Source organism: Lepisosteus platostomus, chromosome 4, assembly GCF_059453375.1.
Source record: "Lepisosteus platostomus isolate fLepPlt1 chromosome 4, fLepPlt1.hap1, whole genome shotgun sequence".
Taxonomy (NCBI): Eukaryota; Metazoa; Chordata; class Actinopteri; order Semionotiformes; family Lepisosteidae; genus Lepisosteus; species Lepisosteus platostomus.
In genome coordinates, this window is record NC_142614.1 from 74,292,800 (window position 1) to 74,320,597 (window position 27,798).

General features: G+C 45.5%; 1 protein-coding gene and 2 long non-coding RNA genes across 4 annotated transcripts; 1 reads left to right on the forward strand and 2 right to left on the reverse strand.

Annotated features, from left to right (window-relative positions):
• The first annotated feature begins 2,773 nt into the window (after positions 1-2,773).
• Positions 2,774-6,217, forward strand: LOC148673815 (uncharacterized). Of its 2 annotated transcripts, none has more exons than XR_015936128.1 (3): positions 2,774-3,135; positions 3,957-4,037; positions 4,694-6,217. It is a non-coding gene; the product is annotated as an uncharacterized LOC148673815 (long non-coding RNA). The 2 variants fall into 2 exon arrangements; XR_015936127.1 differs by having other exon boundaries at positions 2,776-3,135; positions 5,741-6,217.
• A 2,306-nt stretch (positions 6,218-8,523) lies between these two features.
• On the reverse strand, positions 8,524-15,162 carry LOC148673816 (uncharacterized). The gene is made up of 4 exons (XR_015936126.1): positions 14,952-15,162; positions 13,036-13,133; positions 9,944-10,068; positions 8,524-9,682 (listed from the first exon to the last, which is right to left on the reverse strand). It is a non-coding gene; the product is annotated as an uncharacterized LOC148673816 (long non-coding RNA).
• A 249-nt stretch (positions 15,163-15,411) lies between these two features.
• LOC148673817 (arrestin domain-containing protein 3) lies at positions 15,412-27,205 on the reverse strand. Its single transcript, XM_088630679.1, has 8 exons — positions 26,860-27,205; positions 23,521-23,602; positions 22,253-22,400; positions 21,294-21,396; positions 19,636-19,892; positions 18,897-19,059; positions 18,242-18,396; positions 15,412-17,904 (listed from the first exon to the last, which is right to left on the reverse strand). Exons 1-8 carry the CDS (start codon positions 27,137-27,139, stop codon positions 17,836-17,838), a joined length of 1,257 nt encoding a protein of 418 aa, XP_088486805.1. The 5' UTR covers positions 27,140-27,205; the 3' UTR covers positions 15,412-17,835.
• Positions 27,206-27,798: the final 593 nt, after the last annotated feature.

Here is a 27,798-nt window from a genome sequence, read left to right on the forward strand (position 1 = left end):
TCCATCCCTCTGTTCCACGTCAATCCACTTGCGTTTGCGAGTGTTGTAGTGGTCGACAGCGGCTGATGTATTTTGGATGTTGATTATTAGGTTATTTGAAGGGGGTGTGGCAACTGATGATGCGACCTCACAGCTCACGGGTCTTGAGTTTGATTCTGGCCTTTGAATCCTTCAGTGCAGCGTCTGCGTGTTCCCCCATGGGTGTGTGAGGTTTTCTCCAGGCGTTCTCCACTTCGTCTATAGTCCAAAGGATGCTGGGTAGTTCATGTAACATCTAAATTGTCCCCCATTTGTATGTGTATTTGTGTAATCTCGTCCAGTGCATGTCCTGCTTTGTGCCAATCATCTTCAAACTCAGTATTAATAATAATTCCTTATATAGGGCTTTTCTGGACACTACACTCAAAGCGCTTTACAGGTCATGGGGATCCCCTCCACCACCACCAGAGTGCAGCCCCACCTGGATGATGCGCCAGTCCGCTCCCCCACACACCAGGTCTCAGTGGGGAGGACAGCAGAGTGATGAAACCAGTTCAGAGATGGGGATTATTAGGAGGCCATGAATGGTAAAGGCCAGGGGGAAATTTTGGCCAGGAAGCTGAGGTTCTTTTCGAGAAACGCCCTGGGATTTTTAACGACCACAGAGAATCAGGACCTCGGTTTTACATCTCATCCGAAGGACGGCACCTTTTTACAGTATAGTGTCCCCATCGGCCCTATATTGGACCAATTGGCGATAGGAAATGAATAAACATTATTTGAAATTCTGCATTCGGCACAATTTTCCACACTGTGATACAGTATATGGTAATAAAACCACATCGACCCAAACTCAGACAAAATTAATTCTCTTTTCCCCGCACTCAGTGTGGTGTTGTTGCAAACCACAGTATACCTGTGAATACTGTACTTTGTTTCTCCCAGTGGACTGTAAACAATTTCCTCCACTAATTGAACATCTTCAAAACCGGAGTTTTAAAATTCCTCACTTGAAAAGTTACGAAGACCATCACAGGTTAAGAACACATAATTTCATTAGATTGCTTCTTGTCCCCACAGATATTTTCTCCCGTGGCACGCAAAGCCCTGGAAATGACTGTATCAAAACACAGGTCATGGATCATTCGCATGCATGTTTCTCAAGAAGATTAAAATCACAAACATTATAAAAGATGAGTTATGAACTAACCATTGTTACAGAGTAATAAAGCCTCTTTAGTGTGGAAGCACTATTCCACTGACAGCAAAGAATTGTACAAGGTTAATTGGACACAGTCTAATGACTTCTTGCTGTTTTATTCATTAGCTTGCAGATGAAGGTGGGAATAATTCTGTTTTAGAAATACTCAATTCATAACATACAGTTCTTCCTGGGCTTTTCTGGAAGTGATCCAAAGGGTACGTCTCTGTACGCAATTTGTTAGTCATCTAAGAAACTGAATGAGAAAAATGTCAGAAGCTCAGAGTGACTTCTTCATTTTTTTATTTCATGTGCTGCAGCTCTTGAGGAAAACCAGGCTGGTGCGGCAATGGTAACAGTGGACCAGCAGGCGGCGCTCCTCTCCCTGCGCCAGAGGTAGCAAGCAGGGGCTCTGTTGTGTGGAGTGCTGTCCTTCAGGTGAGACATTAAACCAAGTTTCTGACAAAGAACATAAAAACAAAATTACAAATGGGAGGAGACCACCTGACCCATCTATCGTGCTTGGTGGTTAATTAGTAGTTAAGTGTTCCCTGGGATCTCACCCAGACATATTACACCTCTTTTTGAGCTTTTCACCTCGTGTTTTTGAAATATAACCATCCTTCTTGTCTGATTCCAAGTCCTGGAAGCTCAGTGGTATTGTGTGGATGGATTGAAAAAAGTGTAATTAATAACTTACACTTATACAGCACTTATCTGGACACTCCACTCAAACTGCTTCACAGGTAATGGGGATCCCCTCCAGCACCACCAGTGTCAGCCCCACCTTCAGGGGCACTGATACAGTCCACCCAGGAGATTTCTTCAGAATGAACAGTGAAACACAAACCAGAGGGCGAGAGTACGGAGAGTATGTTGAAGAGCCACAAACCAAAAACGAGAGGCACTTTTTTTCACAAAACGCTGTGGGAGTCCTGGAACAAGCTACCCAGCCATGTTGTTGAAGCTAAGACCCTGGCCTCTTTAAAGAAACATCTTGAGATCCATGGATATATTACCAAACTACCAAAGGTGTCCTGTCCCATGTAATCTTCTGTATGATCTCATTCTTGCGCTGGTTTTCAGCATCCTGGCTGGTTGTGTCAGGAGGGAGGCCATACCTTACCTTAACCCAGAGGTTATGAGGGAAAGTATTATGAAGGAGGGGGGAAAAAAATCATTGGAGATGCAAAAATCACTATAGCAGTGGAAAAAGGTCTGTACAGACGTATAAATAGAGTTTTCCGTAAAATCGTGAGAACAATGTTTTAGGCAGAGGAATGAATGCGAACAGGCATTTCTTAATAAATCACACACACCTCAGTGTTTAAATTGGAAACAACTTCAATTGTTATCAGGAAATTTCAAGTATTTTGATTAATCCACATTAATGTTTATTTTAGCAAACATCTATATGCTAATGTGGAGGCTCAAATATACAGCATATTTCCGAGAAAAGGAGAGGACAAAAGGGTTTCGGAAAACCAAGGACAAGCTATCTTTTCCACAGAAAACACACCCACTGAGGAGTTAGCTCTGAGGGAAGCTCTTGGCCAGAATATTTCTCCTTAATGCTGAAATGCACTGCAAGGTGTCTGAGACCGGCTCTGGCTCCAACTGAAAGTGAAACACCTACCTACTCTACTAATCAAACCCACTCTCTGCTGTTCAAGTCACTAGGATCTGAATTTCACAATCCTTCTGGGGGATTCCAGCACTGAATCTGCTTCAGTTCACACCCACAGCTAAGAAATGTCTTTTTTTATTTTCTTTAGCTCCTGCTCCAGAGAATGTACACATTTCTACAGGTGGGTGGACGAGAAAGTGGGAAGGATAGAGCAGACAGGATTTGTGTTGGTCCTCACTGGTGATTCAAATGCTCTACAGTGCTCCTCAGAAAGTTCACAACTCTGCCCTACAGGACTTTTTTAAATCTTCACTTTCACACATACCTGGTAAGTTAATAATGTCCCTTTATAATATTTACACTATTAAGTGTGAAGGCAAGAAATGAGTGATTATCAGCAGATTGAACACTAATAGTGTTTTCCAGAAGTTAACTTGGAGGAACTGAATTTATATAATAATAAAATCCAAATGAAGCAGTGAAACTTCATCTTCAACACGGACAGAATCATATATTTCTTCTGCTGAATTACTTACTGCGGGCCTCAACGCCTCAGGAAAACAACGTCCTTTAGTGGAAATGCCCTCTCTCTTCAACACAACTACAAGGAAATGAAAACTAGATTTTACTAATAATTTTAGATCAAGCTCCTTCTTTTATATGCAGGGATTCATAGAATATGTAGAGATGTAGAAAATCTTGTCTCAAAACTGTGATTAGGAACTATAGCCTGACCAGGAGAACCATCAGAGAGCTTTTAACACTAAGTAACAAAGTGGGATTGTTATAGATGAAGGGATAATTTGTGTTGTTATTTTATCATTGACCATATATCAAATTTCATATCCCTTTTAGTACCTACATGCAATGTTACAACGTGTCAGTCCCAAATCTTGGACAGTTTTCTGTCTGATATCAATCAGTCCAATTTAACTGACCAAATTCATTTACTGGTGTTGCTTGTGATCCCAGTCTCTTTCCCAGAATCCCACATCCTTTCACACCAGTGAATTTATTTTTAACACCTCTCAACAGCCTCCATGTGACAATAGAGCTGTAAATGAAATAAACTATGTCAAGACAGGAAATGAGCTACCACGCCCTTAACAAATACTCTCTGGAACATGAACATTCATCCTTTTCTTTCAGCAAGATCTAAATCAGAATCAGAATTGCCTGTATTTTTGTCCACATTACGCAATGCTGAGATCCTACACCTGTTGCTGGAAGGTAAGTAATTTATGCAGATTTGCACTCATTTGATAATTTAGAATCACATTATTAGAAATGCCAAAAGTTTAACCAAAGTTAAAGGGAACAATTGTATTGATTTTATCTCACTCGGTTTATAACTCCCACATTCTACATGATGTACTCAAAGACTTCATTGCCTTACTGCTACAACAGTCTCTTGTCACTAAAATGACTAAATTAGAAACCGATTTTCCTTTTCCAGAGCATGCTCAACAACTGAACTTTAATGGCAGTAGACCAATCTGTTTATTATTTATTATCATTTATTGATTTTAATCTGTACATCAATGAAAGCTTTGCTACTTTTCCCATAAAAGAGGTATTACTGCTGGCTCCTACATACAAACTCCACATTTTTATTTGCTGATTTTAAATTAAAAGGTTCAGACATTTGATTGCATGATTTGTTTGGGACTATTGTATGAGGTTTCTCCCATCTCTTAATATACCCCGTTTTTCACCAGAGGGGTTAGCTGTACTAGAGTACTAATATTCTTCTTGAATATATATCCTCTTGCTGTCTTGTTGAAAATGACTAAATTATCTTCATACTCATTTATCCATTGTAAGAATGAGTGTGCTTTCTCACTTGATTTTTTTTAATTTATGCAATTTCATATTTCTTCTATTAGGATTGACTGCATCCTAGAACTTCTAGATACAACAAAAAGGAAACAGACAGGGGAATTAAATTCTACATCCTGCACTGTGAAATATTTGCAGGAAGCCTAGCTCTGCTTTTCTTCTCCTTTGTTCTGCAATCAATGGCTGTATCTTGGCTGACAAATTTTTATCTCTGCATAGATTATACTTGTAGTGATTAACATGCTTTGGTCCAGTAATTACATCTTTGATTGCAACTTGGTGTTTCATAGAAAGATTTGTGAAATTTAAGACAACATGACTTAATCATAAGATCCTAGTGTGTAATTCGCATTTCTCTTCAACACTGGAGAAATTAAGATTTCTGTTGTTTTTTTTTCATTTCAGAGAATGTTTGCTTGTAAATAATATAAACATTTGTTGAGCCATATAAATTTAGGATTAATTTTGCTTGGTGTCTTATCTACAGAAATCTGTCTTTTTCCAAACCCCAGCAGAATACTGGAAACGGGTTGTGTTGGCGGTGTAGTATTTTATTATATCATTATATTTCGCTTAACTGCAACTGTAGGTTTCCTCAGTCTACACCATGAAAGAGCATGAAAATATTGCCATATTCTATCACATCAATATCCTGGAAGTGCATATTGAGCTCTGCTATCAAATCAGGGGCACATACACTATTTGTCTATGGATCGAGCAGTACTTTCAGTTAGAAAAATATGGATCGTTTCTTTGAGGCACAGGAAGTGTACAGTATTGAGTTCTCTGATTTCTTCTCTCAGAAAGACAAAGTTTCACAACAAATGCTTTCATCATTGAGTGCAGTTGTGGCACGATCGCATGTTTCCCTTGTAAATGTGTATTGAGAAGATTCTGCTGTGTGATGAAGTCAGCTAGAAAGGCAAGATCAACCAAGCAAACAGGGTCACTGAGCTCATTGAGTGGGTTTTGGTTCTCTCTCAGAAATTAAATAAACTCAGCTGCAAAGTTTCAATACTGAATCGCAGCGCATTTCAGTGGTAAATAATGCCCCCATATTGTGCTTCAGTCTCAAAGAACTGCCTGTGTTTCAGAGCGCAAGACCTAATCATGTGACACGGCTCCTGAGACATCACAGCTTCTCATCGGTCCACAAGTGCTTCCGTCAAAATAAACCCATCAGCAGCAGCACCTGGCGACACAGAAGATAAGCTGTTCGGTATCGTTTGTGTCAGCGATCTCGTCACAAGAAATGGAATAAAAATCAAAAGGCAATATGTTTGGTACGACCTGCCACTTCAAGTTCTTCGGAAATACAGTTCTTCGGAATACTGTATTTTGAATAAGACACACATGCTCCTTAACAACATTAGCCTCCCCAAATGGTTTTCCATAATGTGCTATTGTATAAGCTGACACCCTTCATGACTTGCCCTGGTAGCTCTCTCCCTGTGTTTTGCTTGCCTGAAAAAATAAGCCTTGCAGTAGAGATAAACTTGCCTTGATCTGCTTTGCTTTTTGTGATCTTTCTGTCTCTGGTTACAAATTAAAGGATTCACATTTTCTTTGGGAGCGTCATCTCCAATGGATTGTTTTATTATCATCTCTGTTTCCTGAGAAATCTAATACAATGAGGACGTACGTTTTGCATGCTTTTGTGGAATAGATATTTTTACCAACGTTATCTGTATTTATAGTCTGCCTCTCTGGTAAGCCAAATTACAGCTACTGTGACTATTTGTGACTCTTCAAGTCGACACATAATTAGATAAATCTCAATAAGAATAAAGGACATTGCTGGAATTCGTGGCCATATGCTCTAGACACAGCTTATGTGTGTACAATGTATTGTAAAGGAATTGCTTTTACACCCACGGATTGTATAACTTGAACTGTGAGGTCCATTCTTTGCCGCCCATAATTATATTCTGCAGCTGACTGTACCATACATATGCATGTTACATGATCAAGACAGGGATAAAAAAACGAGGATTAACTGTTCTTTTTTAAAGCGTCTCTTGTTTCATATTCAGGTCATTTTGCGTGAAACAGCTTTCACAGCAGCCAAATAAAACCTCAATTCATACCAAACAGAACAGGAAAATAAGGGCAGTTTTGTTTTTAAGGAGCGAAACATACTGTACAGTTCTAAGAATAATTGTCAGTTGACTCATTTGTTTTCTGCACATTCATTGGATGAATGTGATTGTGCAGCACAAAACAGATGTAATTTAAAAATCAAGAGGGAGCACTAGTGTTGAAACATAACAAATATTGTTTTACTACAAAAAATGAAAAGACCTAAGTAAGTGTCCAAATTTTCCTCGAATCCCATGTTAACAAATCTTCACGTTGATATTAAAAACCAGGTTTCTCAGTTTGTGAAAGAGGGTATATTTCAGCAGACACTCCTCCCTCACCTCCCTTGCCTCTTCCTTCCCCTTCATTTTCTGTTTAAAACAAAGTAATTTGTTTTTAAAATTTACCCTCTATGAATTGGCTGCATTACTCTGCTCTCCTCCCCACTGATAGCTGATGTGTAGTGAGCGTTCTGGCGCACTATGGCTGCCGTCACATCATCCAGGAGGGGCTGCACACTGGTGGTGGTGGAGGGGATCCCCATTACCTGTAAAGCACTTTGAGTGGAGTGTCCAGAAGTGTAAGCAATTATTATTATTATTAATTAATGTAAAATATATATTGTGTTGTACAGAATTTACATTTACTGACCATAACTTTAGCAGTCTGTCTTGGTTTGAGTTAAAGAAAAATAGAATTATACCATACCTTACAAGTAAGAGTTAAATGAAATTAAGGTGTAAAGTGTAAAGTCAACTAGACAATGAGATTTTTTTTAAATAGTCCATATACAGTAAAATACCAGTTTAGCAATTCAATATTTTGTTTTAATAGCAATTAAACATATTTTGAGTTTTAATCTGGAATACATCACTATTTCTGCTACACAGGGTCTTGCAGAATCCTGAGCACTTGAGAGGTGACCATATTATCAACATTGATTCCTTTCAGTCAGGGCCAATATTATACAACTGTCCTGACAAAAGGTAACTGAACTACACAGTGAATTTGATTTCTCTTTATAGCACAATAAAGGTTGTGCTATACACACATGAAACAGTGAAATGCATTTCTTAGTAAAACACTACAAGCATTTGCCAGGATGCTCTGGGCACACACATGCGTGCACGACAGTTTAAAAACTGTCGTCCTTAAAACGACAGTTTTTTTTTTTAATAGATGGTGTGCAAACGTCATAAAACCATAAGAAAAATTACAAATGGGAGGAACCCTTTTTGGTAATTAGTAATTAACTGATCCAGGGCTAGGTAGTTTTTTCCACAATCCCACCACTCATTTTGTAAAGTAATGCTTCTGTTCTTGATTTTAAAAGCACAATAACAATAACAATAATTGCTTACACTTATATAGCGCTTTCTGTGGACACTCCACTCAAAGTGCTTTACAGGTAATGGGGATCCCCTCCACCTCCACCGGTGTGCGCCAGAACGCTCCCCACACACCAGCTGTCGGTGGTATAAAGGTTTGCTCACAGGTTTGCTTGGCAGGCAAAGCAAATTTAAGAGACTAAACAGCCCTTTTTCCTGGAATGTAGTACTTTTTGTATTAAACCACCTATTCATGTTCCTTTGAATCATCCAGGAAAGGGTAAACATGATACAGCTTTTCCTGATCAAAATCCAATTTAACTTTCCCTTTCAGGATCACAGATTTTCTTTCGCCCTGGGAATATCAAACCGCTATTTCATTATTTCCAACATTTTATTCCTTCCTCATACTGTATGTCATTCTGTGTACTGTATGTGTTTAAAAAATGATTCCCCTCCACACACGGATATTTTCTTTCAGTGGTGTTTTTAAGGTTGGTATCAGCGGCATACAGTAACAAGAGCAAAAACCAAACACACAGACGCATGACAGAGGCACGATCACTCTCGTGCTACCAGAAAAGACTCTTCCTTTCTGTTTCACAGCACATGCTTAATGAGAAGGCAAAGGCGTGCAATACCCTGTGAAGGGTTAAACTCTAACCCTCCCTGGAGGGAGCTGACTTGTGCCCCTTCTGCTCAAGTAGGAGACCTTAATCTTGGACGCGGTCCCTGATGGACACTCTGGGCTGGATCTGCCCCCTCCCACCGCCAGACTCCTGGGGGCAGCCCACACCCCTCGGCGCTCTCAGGATCTGGACTGGAGGAAAAGGAAAAATGACTCCGTCTTCTCTCCCAGCGAGGAGGAAGGAGAGCATGGCGGTGGGGACAGCTGGACCCCTCTACCCCTTTCCTTGAAACAGACTCCGTGAAGACTTCTGCTGCCGCCACCCTGATGAAGGCTCATTCAGAGGATGGCTGGCAGGAAATTGGCAAGAAGAAAAATGAAGAAGAAGGTAAGAGATGAGACAGATGAGAAATGTGTTTTGTAAAGACTGGTTTCACTTTCTTACGTATAATGGCTCTGAACATAGTTTCTCTTAACACCAGAGGTATCAACGACAGCTTTAAATGCCAGCCTGTCTTTGATGACCTGCAGCACAGAGAGGGAGATGTGTTGATGTTGCAGGAGTGTGCTTTAGCCTATCTAGAGAGGTACTGTATAAAGGCTTTCTGCACTGCTTCCCAACAGAACCTTTATCTCCCACATCGAGACTGGGCCTGTGCCCAGGCCACGGATCAGGGCAGCTGGCGCCACGTGGACTGGGTTAGTGCCTGCCGGGACGGACATCACCAACGTATTGACACATCTCGAGGAATAATGAGCCCAGATTTCAGCCGATGGTCTGGAGGCGAAGACAGGTTTGCGCACGCTGTAACATGGAACAAGTAAAGGTGTATTCCATGCCGAAAAAAGAAAAGAAGAACAGCACGTTTCGGCTGTGGAGCCCTCTTCGGGTGTGAGAAAGAGAGGAAAAGCGGCAGCTGATACAGCACAGGAGAACAAGAGCCGGGAGTGGAGAGGAGGCGGGAGCAGGAGTGGGCACTCGGGGGGCGTGAAGTCGAAACCTGCAAAAGAATAGAGAGTCTGCTGTTGAGAGAAGGGTGAAGGTGTGATCCTCATAACATACTGGGACGTGGTAGTTATATGCTTAAACTTAACAAAAGTACAACACTGATATTAGATATACCATATTTTAAGGAAAATGACAGAAACATTCAAATAAAAAAGTACAAATGCATGTCCATAATTGCTTCTGATTTTCTTCTCCTTTAGTAATAATGAATTTCCATCAGCAGTTAGAGTAGCAAGGTGTTCTGGTTTCTTACCAAAGCTGTCCAGTTTGGTTCAGGTCAAGTCATTCTGGCAACACCTCCAAACCGTCAGTCTAGTTCTTCTCTAGAGGAGCTGTTTTAGAACAAAAATATCTCCTTTCATCGTCAGAGCTCCTACCCTAGAAGATGAAGATACCGCACATACAGTATATACAGAATAATTCATATCACTCTTTTCATCAATAAAAAAAGGAATCATTTCTAGCTGGTAAAATCATAGTCTACACTACCTAATTTTTTGTTAAAGGAAAAAAAAGTACATTAGATGTGGCAACGTGGTATTATTGTGTTTTATCTGTATTTCCTATAAGCAATTAAATAAAACAAGCAGTTGTGTGCCTGTTAGAAAGGGAGATCTTGCAATAGCCTGTTGAATGTAATTGATTGTGCTGCTGAGCTCTGTTACTCAGTGCGCACAGCCCACAGTTTCCTGTATTGCAGACACTGGAGTGTAGGGTTAGTCAGAGAGGAAGAGAACTGTACATCACCAGCAGGATTTAATCAGCAGAAGTATACTTTCATTACAAAGCCCCCTTGTCTGTACATCCCACCCAAAGCTGCAGTTGCCAAAACCTGTTTATCTTAATGGCAAGGGATGGACAGGCTTGAGAAAGGACACTGAGTCAGCCAGAGTAGCGTGGAATTTGCTGAGTCATCAGAATACTGATACTCCCAGTCTTTGTAACCCTCTTCTGACATGGATGTGGATCTGATTTCAGGACAGCCCAGAGAAACCTGTCTGATCCCCAAGACCTGGAATGAACCTCCATGATTTTATTTTAATTGCTTGGCACTAATTTGAAGAAATAAGAAGGCAAAAAAATATTCTACAACAATATTGCACGTTAGGAGTGCAATGTCTTTGCAGTGTAGAGCAGAGTGGTGCCCAGTGAGGGTTAAACAACATGCAGGTGAGGAAGCAGTGACTACAGCACCAGATTAATCCCAGATTCACTGCACTGTGCGGGGAGAGGAAGATCCATGGAAGTGAGGCACTTCTTTTCCCACAGGGCGGCTGGAGTGTGGAACAAGCATACCCATCCCTGCTGTTGAAGCCGATACCCTGGTGCCCTTCAAGAAACAGCTGGATGGGATCCTGGGATCAAGTAAACACTCCCTTCTGGACAGGCCTGTTGGACGGAATGGCCTCCTTTGCATTTGTAATCTGTGTCTCGTTCTTAGAAATCACTGAAACAGGAACGCAGCTCTGAAACACAATGCAAACTACATAAACGTGTGGTGGAAGACGTTCTCCAATACAAAGGCTCGGTAACCTGCTGGGTTTGAAGGCAGTAGGGGCTGAAGGTAAATATGCAGTTTCACTTGTGCAGCAGAAACCGTAATATGAAACTGTTTGAACTTGATCTTGAACTTGAACTTGAACTTGAACTTTATTGCCATATGTAACCGGTACTGGTACAATGGAATTCTTACTTACAGAAAGTCTCTCGATTATAAAACAAGTGTAAAAAACAAAACAAAGTGCAAACAGTGCATCAAGACAATGTACAAACAAACAATAGACAATGTGCAAGTAAACATGCAGACAGTTTGACTGTAAACAATACAGACGTGTAAACAATGACTGGAGACGTACAATTAATAAATTACAATGAGGTAGATGGTGATGGTGTAGGTGTGGTCCGAGGGGGATGGCTAAATGTGTTCGCCAGTCTCACTGCTTGTGGATAGAAGCTATTGAAGAATCTAGTGGTAAGTGTCCGTATGCTCTTATATCTCTTGCCTGAGGGCAGTGGGGTGAAGAGCTCATGCCCGGGGTGGTGACTGTCCTCTGTGATGGCCAGAATTCTACCACGGCAGCGGTCCTCATAGAGCTGTTTAATCTCGGTGAGACCGCAGCCGATGATCTTCTGGGCCATATTGACCATTCTCTGCAGTGCCTTTCTTTCTCGCGAAGAGGTGTTGCCATACCACACGGTGATCCCGTTGGTGAGGACGCTCTCGATAGTGCAGCGGTAGAAGTTCACCAACACATGTGTTGGCATCCCCCATCGCTTGAGGCACCTCAAGAAATAAAGGCGCTGCTGAGCCTTCTTCATGATAGAGTCAGTGTTCACAGTCCAGGTTAGATCTTTAGAGATGTGAATTCCCAAAAACCTAAAGCTGGTGACTGTTTCCACTTCCGTTCCATCAATACTGAGTGGGCTGTGAGTGTGTGGCCTGTGTCTCCGAAAGTCCACTATTAGCTCTTTCGTTTTCTTTATGTTCAAGTCCAGGTTATTGCTATGACACCACCTAAGCAGCTGTACAACTTCATCCCTGTAAGTGGACTCGTCATCATCACTGATCAGTCCTATTATAGTGGTGTCATCGGCAAACTTAATGATGCGGTTATTGCTGTGTCTTGCTGTGCAGTCGTGAGTAAATAGGGAGTACAACCTTGGACTCAGACAGCAGCCTTGTGGGGTTCCAGTGCTCAGGGTGAGTGGTGTTGATGTTTTATTGCCTATCCGCACCACCTGTGGTCTCTCGATAAGAAAGTCCAGCAGCCAGTTGCAGACAGAGTTGCACAGACCTAATCCCCTGAGCTTTGTCACCAGTTGACAGGGTATGATGGAATTAAATGCTGAACTGTAGTCCACAAACAGCACTCTCACATACGAGTTCTTAGTGTCCAGGTGTTCCAAGGCTGTATGCAGAGCCAGGGAGACAGCATCATCCACTGATCTGTTGTTCTGGTAGGCGAACTGCAGGGGGTCCAGGGACTCTGTGATGGAGGAGTTGATGTGTGACAACACCAGCTTCTCCAGGCATTTCATCACCACAGATGTTAATGCTACTGGGCGGTAATCATTCAGGCATGTCACTTTTGTCTTTTTGGGGGTTGGAACAATAGTGGTTTTTTTAAAGCAGGTGGGGACCATGGACTGTGACAGGGAGGAGTTAAAGATGTCTGTAAACACTGTGGTCAGCTGGGCTGCACATGTCCTCAGGACGCGAGGTGGTATCCCATCAGGCCCTGCAGCCTTACGGATTTTCACCCTGCTCAGAGTCTTCTGCACGTCCTGCTCTGAGAGTTTCAGAACAAACTCGCCCTGCACGCTTGCAGTGTGATAAGCACTTACCGTATTTCTGTAACTCCTGTCACCAGCGTGTGGGAAGACAAACATACTTGCCTACGCGTCACGTATTTCGGGATTACCGAAGGAACGCTGCCATGTGGCTGCCAAAGTCAAAAAACAGGATTTCAGCCTACGTGCAGACTTTTTTTTTTCTTGAATTCAGGAAAAACAGGTCACTGGTTAGAACTACAGTAAATGGAAAAAAAAAAAACTCTACCACACCTGAGGCTTTGGTGTCCTGGGTATTAAAATATCCTGCCGGTTGACTTTTATGTTGATTTCACAAAACGTAACTCAGGTGAAGTTCTTACAACCATTAAAAGGAATCATAAAGGTACTGCTAGAAATGCAGACTAGAACATCTGAAGATGTATACAGCATTGAAATGCGTAATGTACAGGTGCAATGACAGGCTGCTGTGAATTGTACAGGGCAGCAATCCAAGCTACGTCTGCGATGCATGTTTTGCACCAGGTTACAGACATTGGCTATTCTTGCATGCCCTGGTCTTGCCTGTGTCTCTTCACTGGTGTCTGAGACCTGCAGCAGATACTTCACACCGTCCCTGCTCGTCACACACGCATCAAGCAGGAGAGTAAGGGATCCAGGGCCGAGAGCAGTCTCGTCTCGCTAGAAGGCTGTTGTTTTCCGGTCTTGTGTTCTCCACCTGGAATCATGACCCCTCAACTTTACCAGTGACCCAAAGGCCATTGTTCCTTTCTGCCTTCGTTTACTTTCTCCAGGCTTAATATTCAACAGGTTAACGCCTCATCTCCGCTGCACCATCGGCTCGCACACCGATGAAACCCTTTCGCTGTTTATACAGCTAAGTCACTTGAGTGTTCCAGATTGTCACGGATGATCAATTAAAATGATGCCAAAGACATTTACTCAATATCCAAATTCTGCATAGTTTTCTCATAACATCCATGCGTAGGTTCGAGTTTCTTCTGATGCTGAGCCTACTGCCCATGTATGCTTTTTCCAAGACTTACCCATATTCGAATCTTTATCACCATAGCCTGCGTAGAACAATACAGAAAGATATGTTGCAATGCTCCAGGGAAAGTCCAGGGGGCGATCTTGACACACAAGTGCCATTCAGCTAAGTGCAGAAACAGCCCCTTTGCTCATATCTGAATATTTTGAGTCGTTAAACACCTGAATTTCAGATATTTCATACAGCTCATCAGCCCATCTTGCTGTAAATGGATAAACAAGGTGAAATGCACACAAATACCAAGAGGGTGGTACAGGAGAACTTCATTGCTTAGAACCAGGGCATCCTGGCTATATTTCCAGTATGCGTATGTACAGTACGGGTATCGGAATTTAGCTCTGCTAGTGAAAAAATGAATTGTTTAAAAAAAATACATCTCTTTAGGGCTTGAAATATAGGAAGGCACCTACATCAAATACCCAAACTAGTCTCCACAGCCGAATCGTTTTCTTTTAATCTCTTCTCAGCATGGAATAAACCTTTACTTGTTCCATCAAACCTCCTGACTGACACGGGAGCCGTTCTGTGCCAGTAGCCCCACTGCACAGTGCACATCCTGAGAACACACCAGGAGGAAAGCTGCAGGAAACCAGCTCAAATTATTTCACGATGGAGTTTGAACACCATTCAGGCACAGTCAGCATGGAGCATGTGAAATAATACAGATCTGACCCACTGCACTAATCACACATCCACAGTAACAAAGAGAAAAGTCATTTGGATGAGACCTGCTCTGTAAGGGAAAACCCATGTCCCCCGTTTGATGTGTCATTTGGTTCCCTTTGCGAACAGTCTAGGCAAGAACCAGGCAAGGTGACCGACTCCAGTGCCAAGGAACAGGCTGTAGGGCAGCGAACTCGGCTTTGGATAGAACAGAAATGAAAGATTTAGCTACCAGTTGGGAAAGCGGGTTCCTTACCTCCATTACCACCTCACGCTTGCTTTCGTATTAGCGATTAGGACAGTGAATCCTCAGGCATGTCAGTCATGTCAGGCATGTTACGACCAAAGTACAGAACAGTTTACTTAAAGTAACATGGACAACAATCGGGTCAGGGTTCGAAAGTTCGCATGTGGCCACGTTCTTTCCCTCCTGTACGAGCCTGATTTCCACACTACGTCTGGACTTTGTCTGCATACTTTGAACAAGGGAAACACGCTTCAAAGACGTTCGCCCAGATAAAGAGAAATCCTCTTTTGGAAATTTCCTAAAGTACTTATTCTATAGCTGGTGGATGTAACTAATAACGAGTTTAGTTCACCAAAGTTGTAAGAATCTGGACAAACAGCTTTCAAGACTGAATCGTAGAAACCAGACCAGCCAGCCTACCTGCAAGACAGTTCGTGAACAAAGAAAAAAAACCACAACATGGCAACCCTTTAACAAAAAGCCTTGTTTATTTTACACAAGGAAGAACTAGACGAAAAAAAAATCATTCAGAACAAGTATTCATCTCTCATAACAGAATCTACAATTGACAGCACCAAACTAAAAAAAAAATGAAAACAAAATATAAAAAAGTGAGAAACTGTACAAACAGCCACAAAATAAATTCTATCAAACAAAAACATGTAATATTGCACTTTTTTTTTTCTAACATTTTGGATCCTGCACCCCACCGTCTCAGACATTTTAGTTCCCAATATAGACATTGGGAATTAGCTTAACCACTGGAACAGAATGGAAACCCCACCTTAAACATCCTGGGATTGACCAACGAGAAATGGAAAGTAAAAAAAAAGGAACATGATTAAAAGTATTTGTAGGGTTTTTAAAATTTTTAGTTAGCTTTATGTCCACACGTCAAAACTCCCTCGTCAACATAAATGTACAAAAACTGCAAAGAGCCGGCGGCACTCAGCGAGCACCTGAAAGGAACAGTCAGTCTCACTTCGACCGGATCTTTCTACCCTTGAAGATGCTGCACCAACACAGCACTTGTTCCCTAAGTCTTGAAAAACAAAAATGATGGGGTTGTTTCACTGGAATACAAACACCAAATGCCTGAAGTCGCCAACTACCCCAGTTCTTTTTTAAAAAAAGCTTCTTTGGGGACCATCAGACATCTCTTTTCTTCCCGCTTTCAAGGACTCATGTTTTCCCCTTTTTGTCCCAGTTAATGATTAAGGTCTTAAATGAACATTCAGCAACAACATTAATAACAAGCTTGGTTCCAAATGATATTACTTGTTTTCTGACAAGGAATAGTTTTAAGTCAGTTCTTTGTCAAGGCCACGCAAATAAGATCACTTTTTAAAGTCCATTTACAATTCTCTGCCGGTTCTCAGCTAATAAAATTGGTATTAAGGTTTGTAAACTTTTTTTAAAAAAAAAATCACCATTTCCAACACTTGTGCATCACTGAGAACTTCTACAGTTGTTCTTTTCACGAGTAACCAAACTTTGTTTTTGCCGTTGTCCGCCTTTATTATTTTTAAAAAAGCATTCTAAGTTAAGGCTCTACTGAACACGCCAAGACACATTTCCCCTTTCTCCATTTGGATCGTTTTTTAATGTAATTTTAAGTTTCAAAAACGCTTTTATCCGCATCTGTCCAGTTGGCTCTCCTGACTGATGAGCGGTTCAGAAGCATGCGCTCCACATACTGCTAACTAGACCCTTCGAGCGCCCCTGCCAGTGTCCCCGCCTGCCATCTTTCACTTTTTGGCTACACTGGACTAGGACTACACTAAGCCAAGCGAATGCAGCAGGACAAAAAAGGGAATGTGAGAAGTCTTAAAAAGCTGCCCTGCCTCTCTCCACTTTTATTTTTCTCCCCTTTGACACCGAGCGGCTTGAAACAACACACAACCGCACTCCTAACCCGTTTGGCAAGTGAGACGATCACCTGAGATCGAGCGTCTTAGGCAGTATGTAACAACGCCGCTCTGATGATGATAGTAGAAAGGCAACAAAAGTAAAAACGTCCGACCCTTTCGATCGCAGGCGCCCTGCAGTCTCCCGTTTTTATCCTTGATCTGCGGCTGTTCTACTATGGAGGCTACGAAACCAGCACAAATATTGGCTTAAAGGCATTTGATGTTTGAAATGAGAAGAAAAAAAAAAACGACGCCACCACTGGATGCAGGCTGAAGAGGCCAGGCAGAGTCGAGCCTGAGGAACAGGAGTGCCAAGGTACAGCTCAGACTACATCTTTTCAAGGAAACACAAACGAAACAGAACAACTTAACAAGGTCAGTGCATTTTTTTTTCCTCCCTCCCCCGTTCAGTTCGTCTTCAGTTTTTGTACTCTCGGGTTGCGTTGTTCGTAGTTGTGCGGATAAAGGAAATGTCTGGGGGGCAAAGCCTGCAGGGTTTCCCAGTCCAGCACACTTGAGCGTCGGGAGGGAAACAAAAATTAGTGATTTGAAATAGAACCACGCAACACAAAGCAAAGAGCAACATGTGCAAAATTCTGAATGAGGCAAGAGGACATAACTTCTCTCCTCTGAAGCTGAACGCTGCTTAATGCCACAGACAGCGTGTTATGATGGTTTGCTTGTCTACATGGTCTGCTCAACATAGTCACGTTGTGTGCCACCATTACAGAAAGCACAGTTTTCTAGGCAGGCAGACAAGTCTTGCGTCTTTAGGCCGTAGACTTCAATACACGGATGACATGTTGGATAAAATTCGTCCGACACAAGGCAGGAAGGGTCGTCCCGACAGTTTCTTCTGCGCGTCAGCGGAACTCATCTCCTTTTCCTCTGTCCACCACAGAGCTAGGATTTTTTTTTCTTTAAAAAAAAAACAAAACCAAAACTACGACCCAAACGCAGTGGGGCTGGCGGGCCAGTCGCCTTCAGCGAGATGGGCACATGTCTGGCCTCCCCAGTTCATTGCTATCGACTTCATCAGGATTGGGATCGATCTGAGAAAAGCAACACAGGAGGAAAAAAAAAAAAAAAAAAAAGAGTGAAATCACTGGATACCTGAAGAGTTTAAGAGCAACTCAGCTTTATGAAATAATTGTAGAAAAATTAGCAGTCCCTCATCATTTCCTTTAGGAGCTTTACAACTACTTGGTGAGGAGCTACTTGTATTTAAACTGGGAGGATACGCCTGCAGTTAAAAAACCCCACCCATCAGGCTTCAACGTGCCGTGCTGCGTTTCAGTGGCTCTTATCCTTCGTGCTACCACTGACGCAGCGTGCGCAAGGTCGCGGGGCCGAGCCCTGCCTGCGTGAGGCTGCGGGAGCCTGTCTCACCTCACAGTACAGCGGCGGCGGCTGGAACCGGAACTCCTGGATGTACGCCAGCAGCGGCCCTTCAAGGGCTCGTTCGAACTCATCCCGCGGCGCGGCCACCTCCATGCTGCTCTGCCGCTGCTCCTCGGTCACGATTTCTGCATAGCTTGGGGGGGCTTGACAGGGACACAAATAACACTCCTCAGCACCCAGACGTCACCCCTAACAGCGACATGCCAGCCTACTCTTTCCTCGCTGTCCTGCCCAACACTTTTGCGAAACGTTTGATCGCTCCCCAAAACTCCAGGCCATTACAACTTCATTCCTTAAACAAGGGGCTCTGTGTTCCTGAAAGACAGGGACGTCCCCTACGCTCTGTCCTGCTGAGGGATAATGGCACCAGCGAGCACTTCTGAGCGAGAATCCCGCGCTCCCATCAGTGACCTGCTTTTTCTCCCCTTCCTGCGTGCTTATGTGTGGGCGCTGGTTGTAATGAACCCCGGTCACAGAAACGACATGAGCTGGGCTTCACTATTATCCCTGCACTGCTTCACTGCAGCTGTACTGTGCAGCACTGCAGACCCGTGTGGGACTGAGTGTCTCCACGGGCCCAGGCACTGACCCCCATCACCCGTGTCCTGTTTGCTCTGGCGCCCTCCCCCCTCCGCCCCCATACCTTCAGGCCGCTCAGGAAGCGCCATGCCCAGCCAGTTCATGTTCATGCTGCACTGGCTGCTGACGCTGGACGTCCGGCTGCCGAAGGGGTGCAGGGGGATGGTGCCGATGACCAGCGGCAGATTCAGGAACAGGTTCATGGCCCCGGGAATATCCACGTACACCTGCAGGCGAGGCAGAACACAGGTAATGCCCAGAGCGACGCACTGCAAAAAAACCTGCTCGTGTGCCCCTTTTAGAGTAACCGCTCGAATACGCGGCTGTATTCATTCACGCGCCGCTAAACAGCGCCCAGCCGCCTAACATCTGTGCAATGTGCAAACTGGACACCGCAAAGACGGCTCAATAACTCCCCGAGGTCTAACGTCTATCACCGGTTTTATGGCCTGAATTCCTTCGGGTGTGTCTAAGGCTCATCCTCTGAGCCGTCTCGCTGGAGAGCATCTCGGGGGCTGATCGCACCGCTTTCTGCTCCAGTCTCACCCGTTAGGTCTCATGTTGGGGCGGAAAACAAAAATCGGGGGTCTCCCTTGGAAATGAAAGGTCTATTATTTGCACAAGGAGAGAGGGCCGGCTGCGTTGCTTACAGCTAAATGACAGCAACTCGATACGCAAGCTGGTAAGGGCAGGACCACATTCTTCACCCTCCTCGGCGCATCTGATCCTTGCTCGGCTACAACCTCGCGCGGAAAGTGGCGCACTGAATGATCCAGACATGCCGCCCGGGCGGAGAAGCTCACCATCAGCGAGTACTCCACTCGGATGATGCTGCAGTCCAGGATCGAGGGGGAGACGGGCGGAATTTTCAGCATTTTCCCATTCCACGTCTCCGTCTTGCCCGAGGACAGGGACTCCCCTCGGAGGTTGGCGACCAGCTGCTTGACCTCCTTCATCTTCCCTTTGGCATAGAAGGTCTGGGTTTGGTAAACGGCTGCCTTTGGCACCACCATGCGGGAAGAGCAGTTCTCGATCTCGGCGAAGATCTGAATCGATTCTCCTGCAGAGGGAGGGCAAGACATCAGCACTGATTTTTTTTCCTTTCCCTTTTCCCCAATTACACTTCTCGCCTGCTTCAGGCGGCAAACCCCACACTAAAAGGGGAACTGCAGGCCCAATTTCTCAGACCGATTGTCGGACCTTGCTAACAAAATAAATTAACGGACGGTATCGCAAAAGTCTACGAGTTCGTTTAGTGTGAAACCGCGAACTTTGAGAGAGTGCTGTCTGGTCGTCATGTTGTCACAGGCAGACGAGAAACCGCTGGTCTCGCCGCTGCGAGGGTGAGAATTTGAGCTAACTGTGATGTGAAAGTGGGCCCTTGCTGCTCACTAGTCGCTGTAAGCACACAAGATATGCGGTCTCTGAACAGCGTTAATTACCATTTCAGGTGGTTGGTAGGTTGGTTTTTTTGTCAATAATTAAAAAGTATCTGAAAAACATGTTATCTTGTACGTGTCGGTGTCATGAAAATATTTATTATTAATATAGTAGCAAAATACGCTTCATCTAAAGCATGTTGACAATGTAATAAGGCTGCTTTCGCATCACCGCGTGTTTTGTTGCCTGGTTTTGAATCATAACGGTAGCAATATGGCGCTGTGCACACATTGCAACTTCATCTCTTTAGTATTGAGAATTGGAGGTTGTCCACGTTACCACGCAGTTCGTAGTTCCATTGTGGTTTGAAAAGCATTTCTTGTTACCAATTCATTATAACCCCTAAACATAAAAATAGCGCTGCAGTTCCCCCGTAATCAGAGCATACATTTTAAAGTTACGCTAAAACACCACCACCACCCTCTATACAAGAATCCCACATTGATGACCATACTGTATACTGGAATTAAATTTGACGGTCTTGGCAGGTAAGAAAAATGAATCATAAAAGACGGACAGATTTCTAAGGAAATCTCATTTTGGGGTGGAAAAACAAAAATCGGGGGTCTCCCTTGGAGATGAAAGGTCTAGTATTTGCACAAGGAGAGAGGTCCGGCTGTGCTCTTGAAGCCGTGGTTACAACTGAATGACAAGCTCATTTCTGCTTCACGTTAAGACATATATAGTTAAATCAGCAAATACAACTTAAAACTGAAAGTTAAATGAGGGGAGAGCTGGAACCCAGTACTTGGCAGAGGGTTCTGGTCCAGGCCTAAGCTTGTGCTGTTGTTCAAACAGCTGAAACAGTTTTAAAACTGCCAGCAAACGGATCAGCTTAATAACAGCAGCTAGAAGACAAAACCACAACCGCGAAACTCTGAGCCACGGCGTTTAAAATATCACCAGTGCAAAGCCTGGCTTCTCTTATCCGTCACGATCTGGCACAAATAAAGGACACGCAGGGTGATAATGACATTCTTCAGAGTGGGCTTGGTGCTGCGTGCCGAGCTGGAGTCCTCACCTGGGGTGTAGCCCTTCCGTTCAATTTTGGCACTTAAGGAAATGGGGCCTGAGGTACAGAACCAGCAACACAGAGTCTTGTCTTTCGTGCCAGCCTGCGGTGACTGTAGAGAGACCAACAGGACAGAGAAGAGACATGCACGTTAACCCGGGGGAGGGCTGTGTCAGGGGACAACCTACAAAGGCAGGAGCTTGGAAGTATTTTTCCAGCAGGGAAAACTGAAAAGAAAAAAAACACCTTTCAGGCTGCCGAGCTTTCCTCAGGTGGAAGGGAGGGAGTCCTGCCTCCTTCAAATTCTTTCTGCCCCTCCCACTTTAAAAAGGCTCGACCTGTGTAGAAGTAGCCTCTACTTGTTCCGCTACACATTAAGCATGCAAAAGTTAAATTTTACCATCATCCAAAATAAAACCCAAGACACACACATGTTTTGGCCCCATGTCTGCCTTTCTAAGCCCCTCCACGCTGAAAAAAAACAGAAACCCATGAATTGGAAAGCCAATTCGGAAATTAAAAAAAAACACCTTTTTTGAAATACCCCACAACACCCCGTTAATAGGAATTCGAGCACATTCTTAGCCACGTCTCGTCACCTGGAAAGGCAACAATGGCTCGAAAAAGTCAGCACTGAGAGCCTGGGCTCTGTGCTCACAACTCCATACCAGCGAGCGAAACCGAAGCAGAATGGTGCTTCCTCATCAACAGGTTTCCCCCGGAGACCCATGTGGAATATAACATTAAATAGGAACAAGCAGAGGTTTATTGATCCGTTGCGTTTCCTTCTCTTTTCAGCCTGGAATAAACCTTCACCTGTCCCTTTGCAGCTCCCTACGTTAACGACTATAACATGAAATATCCTCATCGCCCCCTTCTGGACGCCCTTGATTGCTGGCGGGCTCGTGCCCCGCTGCGCCCACCCCACCCCCCCTCGAGCACGGGTCCGACGCGCGAGCCGCCCTCACCAGCAGAGAAGGAGTGTTGATGTCGATGTGCTCGAAGACCGTGAACTCCTTCTTCACTTTCATGGGCAGCAGCCACGGCCTGTGCAGCTCGGCTTTCACCCAGTAGCGCACGCTGCCGTGCTTGCCCTCAAAGGAGGTAGCCAGAGGTCTGCGGGGGAAAGGAGGAGGCCGAGATTCAACATTCCTGCACGGGCGAGACCACACCTGGACAGACTAAACACCGCGTGCACAGTTCCTGCCTCCTCTCTACCGCTACTCCGCCATCTGCTCAGAGAAAAGCAACCTGGGACTTCTGGGCCTTAAGGGCCACGTCCCACACTGACAGGCCAGAGGGAACCGAGTCTCTTTAGTCCGAGGGGAGTGTCCCACACTGACAGGCCAGAGGGAACGGAGTCTCTTTAGTCCGAGGGGAGGGTCCCACACTGACAGGCCAGAGGGAACCGAGTCTCTTTAGTCCGAGGGCAGGGTCCCACACTGACAGGCCAGAGGGAACCGAGTCTCTTTAGTCCGAGGGGAGTGTCCCACACTGACAGGCCAGAGGGAACCGAGTCTCTTTAGTCCGAGGGGAGTGTCCCACACTGACAGGCCAGAGGGAACCGAGTCTCTTTAGTCCGAGGGGAGTGTCCCACACTGACAGGCCAGAGGGAACCGAGTCTCTTTAGTCCGAGGGGAGTGTCCCACACTGACAGGCCAGAGGGAACCGAGTCTCTTTAGTCCGAGGGGAGTGTCCCACACTGACAGGCCAGAGGGAACCGAGTCTCTTTAGTCCGAGGGGAGTGTCCCACACTGACAGGCCAGAGGGAACCGAGTCTCTTTAGTCCGAGGGGAGTGTCCCACACTGACAGGCCAGAGGGAACCGAGTCTCTTTAGTCCGAGGAGAGTGTCCCACACTGACAGGCCAGAGGGAACCGAGTCTCTTTAGTCCGAAGGGAGTGTCCAAAACTGACAGGCCGGAGGAACTGAGTCACTTTAGTCTGAAGGGAGTGTCCAAAACTGACAGGCCGGAGGAACAGAGTCTCTTTAGTCTGAAGGATTCTTTCAGGAAACAGATGGATGAGACCCCTGGACTGATTAAACAGTTAACCACATTGCTCTCATAGGCCACATGACCTCCTCTCATCTGAAACGGTTTTATATTCTTACTGGGAAGTTTCAGAGTTGCAGAGGTGGCTAACTTTGTTTTTATTTTATTCCAGAAGACAAAGACTGACAGCTTCAAAATCTATGAAGTCTGGGAGAGCAAATAAACATCTTTCAAGTAGACTCACGTTTGTGGAAGCTCAAGGCTGAATGCATACTCGTGTCTTCCTGAATGGATAGTGGTGAGACTTTCTTCAGAGTTGTCCTCATCTGAAACAAAGGAAAACAAAATTCCAAATACACGTATACCATACCTGTGAAACAGATATGAGGGTCGCTGTATGGAAATAAAAAAAAAACAGTTCAAAACACATTTCTAGGTAAGGAAAAATACCAGAATTGAAACATTTTAAAACATCACTGCAAAAAACAGAAACAAAAGACGGATAAAAATTACACAGGTCACAATTAATTCTGGAAACCGGATATGTTAAACATTTATAAATGTAGATAAAAAAAAACAGGAAGTCAAGTCTCATAAAAAAGGTTCGATGTGTATTTGCATTGAAACCAGTTTCTTAGAACAAAGGTAATGAATCTCTATTAGTCTCCAATAAACACCCTCATAGGCAGAGCAGCTCCACTCCCGCGCCCATGAGCATGAAGAAAAGGCGATAGGGGGCTAGTCATAGCAAACAAATTCCCCCTTATTCTCCCCCTCCCCGTCAGTGCTCACACACCACTTTCAAACGACCCCCCAACACACACTCCTGAGGCTCCTGAGGCGTAGGACCCACCAGAGCGCCCGTTCATTCGGACACGGCTTGGGAAAGAGTTGGGGGGGGTTGTGGCATTTGTAACAAACTCCCTTCTTTGAAGGAGACCCACTGCCCTTCTTCCATTTCAGAGGATTGCGCGAAAACAAGAGACAGACTAGTTTTTGCTTTCGTCTCATTCTTGCGTTTGGCACAGTTTGACAACTCTCAACAATTGCTTTGTCGGGTTTTTTTTTAAATTGCGTTTTAAAACGCACGCATGCACAGCTTGTGAGAGAGACACACACACGCACACACACCGGGCGCCTCTCCCCCAAAGTTACAATTCTGCCAGCTCAGCGCCAGCGCTCTGCCCCTGCCTCAGCAGCAGCAGCAGCTCAGTCCTGGTAAACAAGTGCTGAGCTGTCAATCACAGACAGACTCGAGCAGGAGAGGACCGGCCTAAACCGGCGCGAGCAGCTCCCCCGCACGCACGCGCGCACTGCTGCAACCGAAGCTGCTCGCTCCCTCGCGGCGCCCCCTGCCGAGCCGCCCCGCGCACTGCAGCCCCCCCAGCGCCCGGCCGGCCTGCGTAACAGACCCCTCCAGGTGAGAAAATCAAGAGACCCCCCCCCCCCACACACACACACACCACAGAGAAAATGCACAATAGCAAATAAAGACGCATGAGGCGGAACAAGTTAGAATTCATCTCGCTTTTATTTTGTTAGCGGCGGGTTTGTTTTGTTTTTTTACACAAGGGGGGGGAGACAGCTTTTTTCTTCCCCTAAAGCAGCAGAAAGGTATAAATATACAAAAAAAAAACAACCAACCAAGGTTCACATTGAGATCATACAGATGAGGTACATGCCAGGAAGGGGCACCACTGCGGTGCTGCTCCCACAACATAAGCGTTTCGCGTCTTACATCAGTGTACAAAACACACAATAAGTACAGTCACATCCCAAAAGAAAGAGCTGGAACAGGCTTGTCTGATGCCTGTCCTCCGGGCTGAAGCGCATTACAGTTTAGAAAAGGGTGAGAAAAGCGACCAGACCCGGCTGTAGAACAGTCTGGTCGGAACAAGCATGGAAATCACGTGTCAGTCCGCCGCGCAGCTGATAACTTCTAGTCCAATCAGGCTCCAGCACTGCCTTGGCAACAGGACTAACAAACCCGGCTCGGCCAATGGGCGCCCGGCGGGGGCGGGGCCAGCCCAGCCGGCCCGAGCGCACCAACCCCAAGTGTCCAAACCTGCCGAAAACTTTCTGAGCTTTCTGCGCACCGCGACGGCGGTGTAAACAGCAAAATAAATAAAAAAAAACCCTACAAGAATCAAAGTGTGTACGCGCGGCGGTTCGCCAACCGCTACAGCTGCCCTTCCAGGGGAAATAGCCAAAATGTCGTGTGTTTAATTTGTGTGTTTAGGAATGGAGACGGCGCTTAAGGGAGTTTAGTTTTTGTCGCCCATGCCGCTGCGGATTAAAACGACACAGACCACCGGGCCGCCAGGAGCCTGGCTCCAACTCCGGGGGTCTGCGTGTTCGCAAGTTCCCAGGAACTGCGATTCAACGACTGGCACTGTCTGCGCCCCTTAAACTGCCGATGGGGAAATCTCCGTCCCCCGGCCCCCCTTCCGCCTCCAGCATACAAGAGAGCGCAAACCGGGGGTCGACTCCTGGGGCAGCCGTGGAGGAACCGGGGGCTGGGGAATGGGAGCTGAACCCAGACGTGCGCCAGGAAAAGACAGGTGGGGATGCGCTCGCTCAGCCCTGCAAAGGCATGAGGTCATCGCCGCACACGTGACCGCGCCCAGCCAATCGGGGGCGAGAACGGCAGAGCCCGCTGCCCCTCCTCCCCAGCAACCAGTTTCTGAACAGGATTGAACCGCTTTTAACAAAGGGTGGAAACTTAAGGAAATCATCTTTTTTGGGGGAAAAAAAGCCAAATGTAACAAAGAAATAAAACCCAAAGAGCCCGGGCATAACCCCGGGTTCCCGCATACGTCCAAGGACGCGGCGCCGTGAGCCGTTTCTAATTTCTTTTTACCAAATTTCACGTTTACCGCATTGACTCCTGCTGTCCCGAGAGTCGACACGAGTTCTGGTCTAAAATGAACTACTTCTTTAAAAAAAAAAAATCTATATATACACACACAGTACATTAAAAAAAAAACAACGACAAGTAAGCAGTTAATTGTCTTTCGTGGTGTGTGAAGTACTCGCAACATCTCACTGTCCGAAAGATGAACGGGCATCTTCTTCCAACTACACATCCCAGCCTGAAATTCCTTCAGATATTTCCTGTCAGTATTAACAGCGACTGGATTTTAAAAACCGGACCCCGACTGGCAAAACTACATACTGTATTCAGAGCTCCGTGGAGGCGATTCGGTTTCTCTTTTCACTCACACTGCCTTGCCTGACCTAACCTGCAGCCCACTCGAGAAGTTCGCTAACCCACTCGAGAGGTCCAGGACCTCCAACGCTCACTTGAGGGAGAGGGGAGACGCTCATTTTACACACAATATTCGACGAAGGAGGACGTGCAAATCGATGCTGCACTCCTGGGCCGGAATGAATGAACTACTGGGATATGGGGGGCATTCAGCCGAGCGTCTCTCTCTAGCCAAGGGCAGAATTTCGGTGCAACTACCATGACAGCCCCGGGATCACGGTCTTCAGAGGACAGGGCAGCTCACGGAAACGTGACATTTCCACCCCCCCCAGAGTCCTTAAAAAGAAAAGGCAGAAGCGGCGCTTTCCCCCTTACCTCTCTCGTGTCCGATCAGGATGTCCCTGTGGTTCAAGTACTCCACTTCCTCGGTGTAGTTCTGCGTGTACGCCGTGTTGGACCCGGCGTTCCTCGACTCGGTCCAGCGAACTTTTGCAAATCCTTTCGCGTGGATTTTCAGGGACTTGACCCGGATCTCCCCGGTGACTTCAATGACGACTCTCCCCGAGACCGAGTCCCCGCTGGAGAACACGGCCATGGCGCTGTCATTCAGGCAGTCGTAGCTGACTGTGAAACTCTTCACCTTGCCTAGCACCATGGTTTCGGGTTTTTTTTTTGTTTTGTTTTTTTGTTAAGAACACATATAAAAAAAACAGCCACGACCAAATAATAAAAAAAAAGTGATCGTAGCAAAGCACGCACACACACAAACAAACAAACAAACAAACACACTGATCGACGCCTTTGCCGTGCAAGAGCTGCAGGCAGGATCAGTGCTTCCCTCGCCAGCCGTTCATTGAGATGCTGGTAGGCTAAATAACAGCACTCGATGCTGTTATCGCGCACCTCCTCCTCTCCGTGGTCTCTGTACAAAGACGAGCTGCTGCTCCGGTTCCCCTCACTTAAAAGCGAGGATTTGGTGAAAAACAACCCCACCGCGCATGCGCCGCGCTCCCCCTCCCATCCCTCCTTCCCAGCTCCTTCCGCCTCCCGCGAGCGAGGGGGCGTGGCTCCGCTGACACCTGGCCCCGCGCCAGCTGACTGGAACAGCTGAACGCGAGCCGCCCGGCCAGCCCGCGTGCGCGCCCCGCGCCGGCGGCTCGCGCCTGGCCGAGCCCTGGTTTTTAGACATTGCAACACCCGGTTAAACACACAAACAAACAAACAACAGCAACACCGCGATCAACCCTTTCGCAGAGCTGCCTGTCTGTTTACCTGTGTGGCGTAAACGCTGCGAGTTCGCAGCGGAGCGGCGAT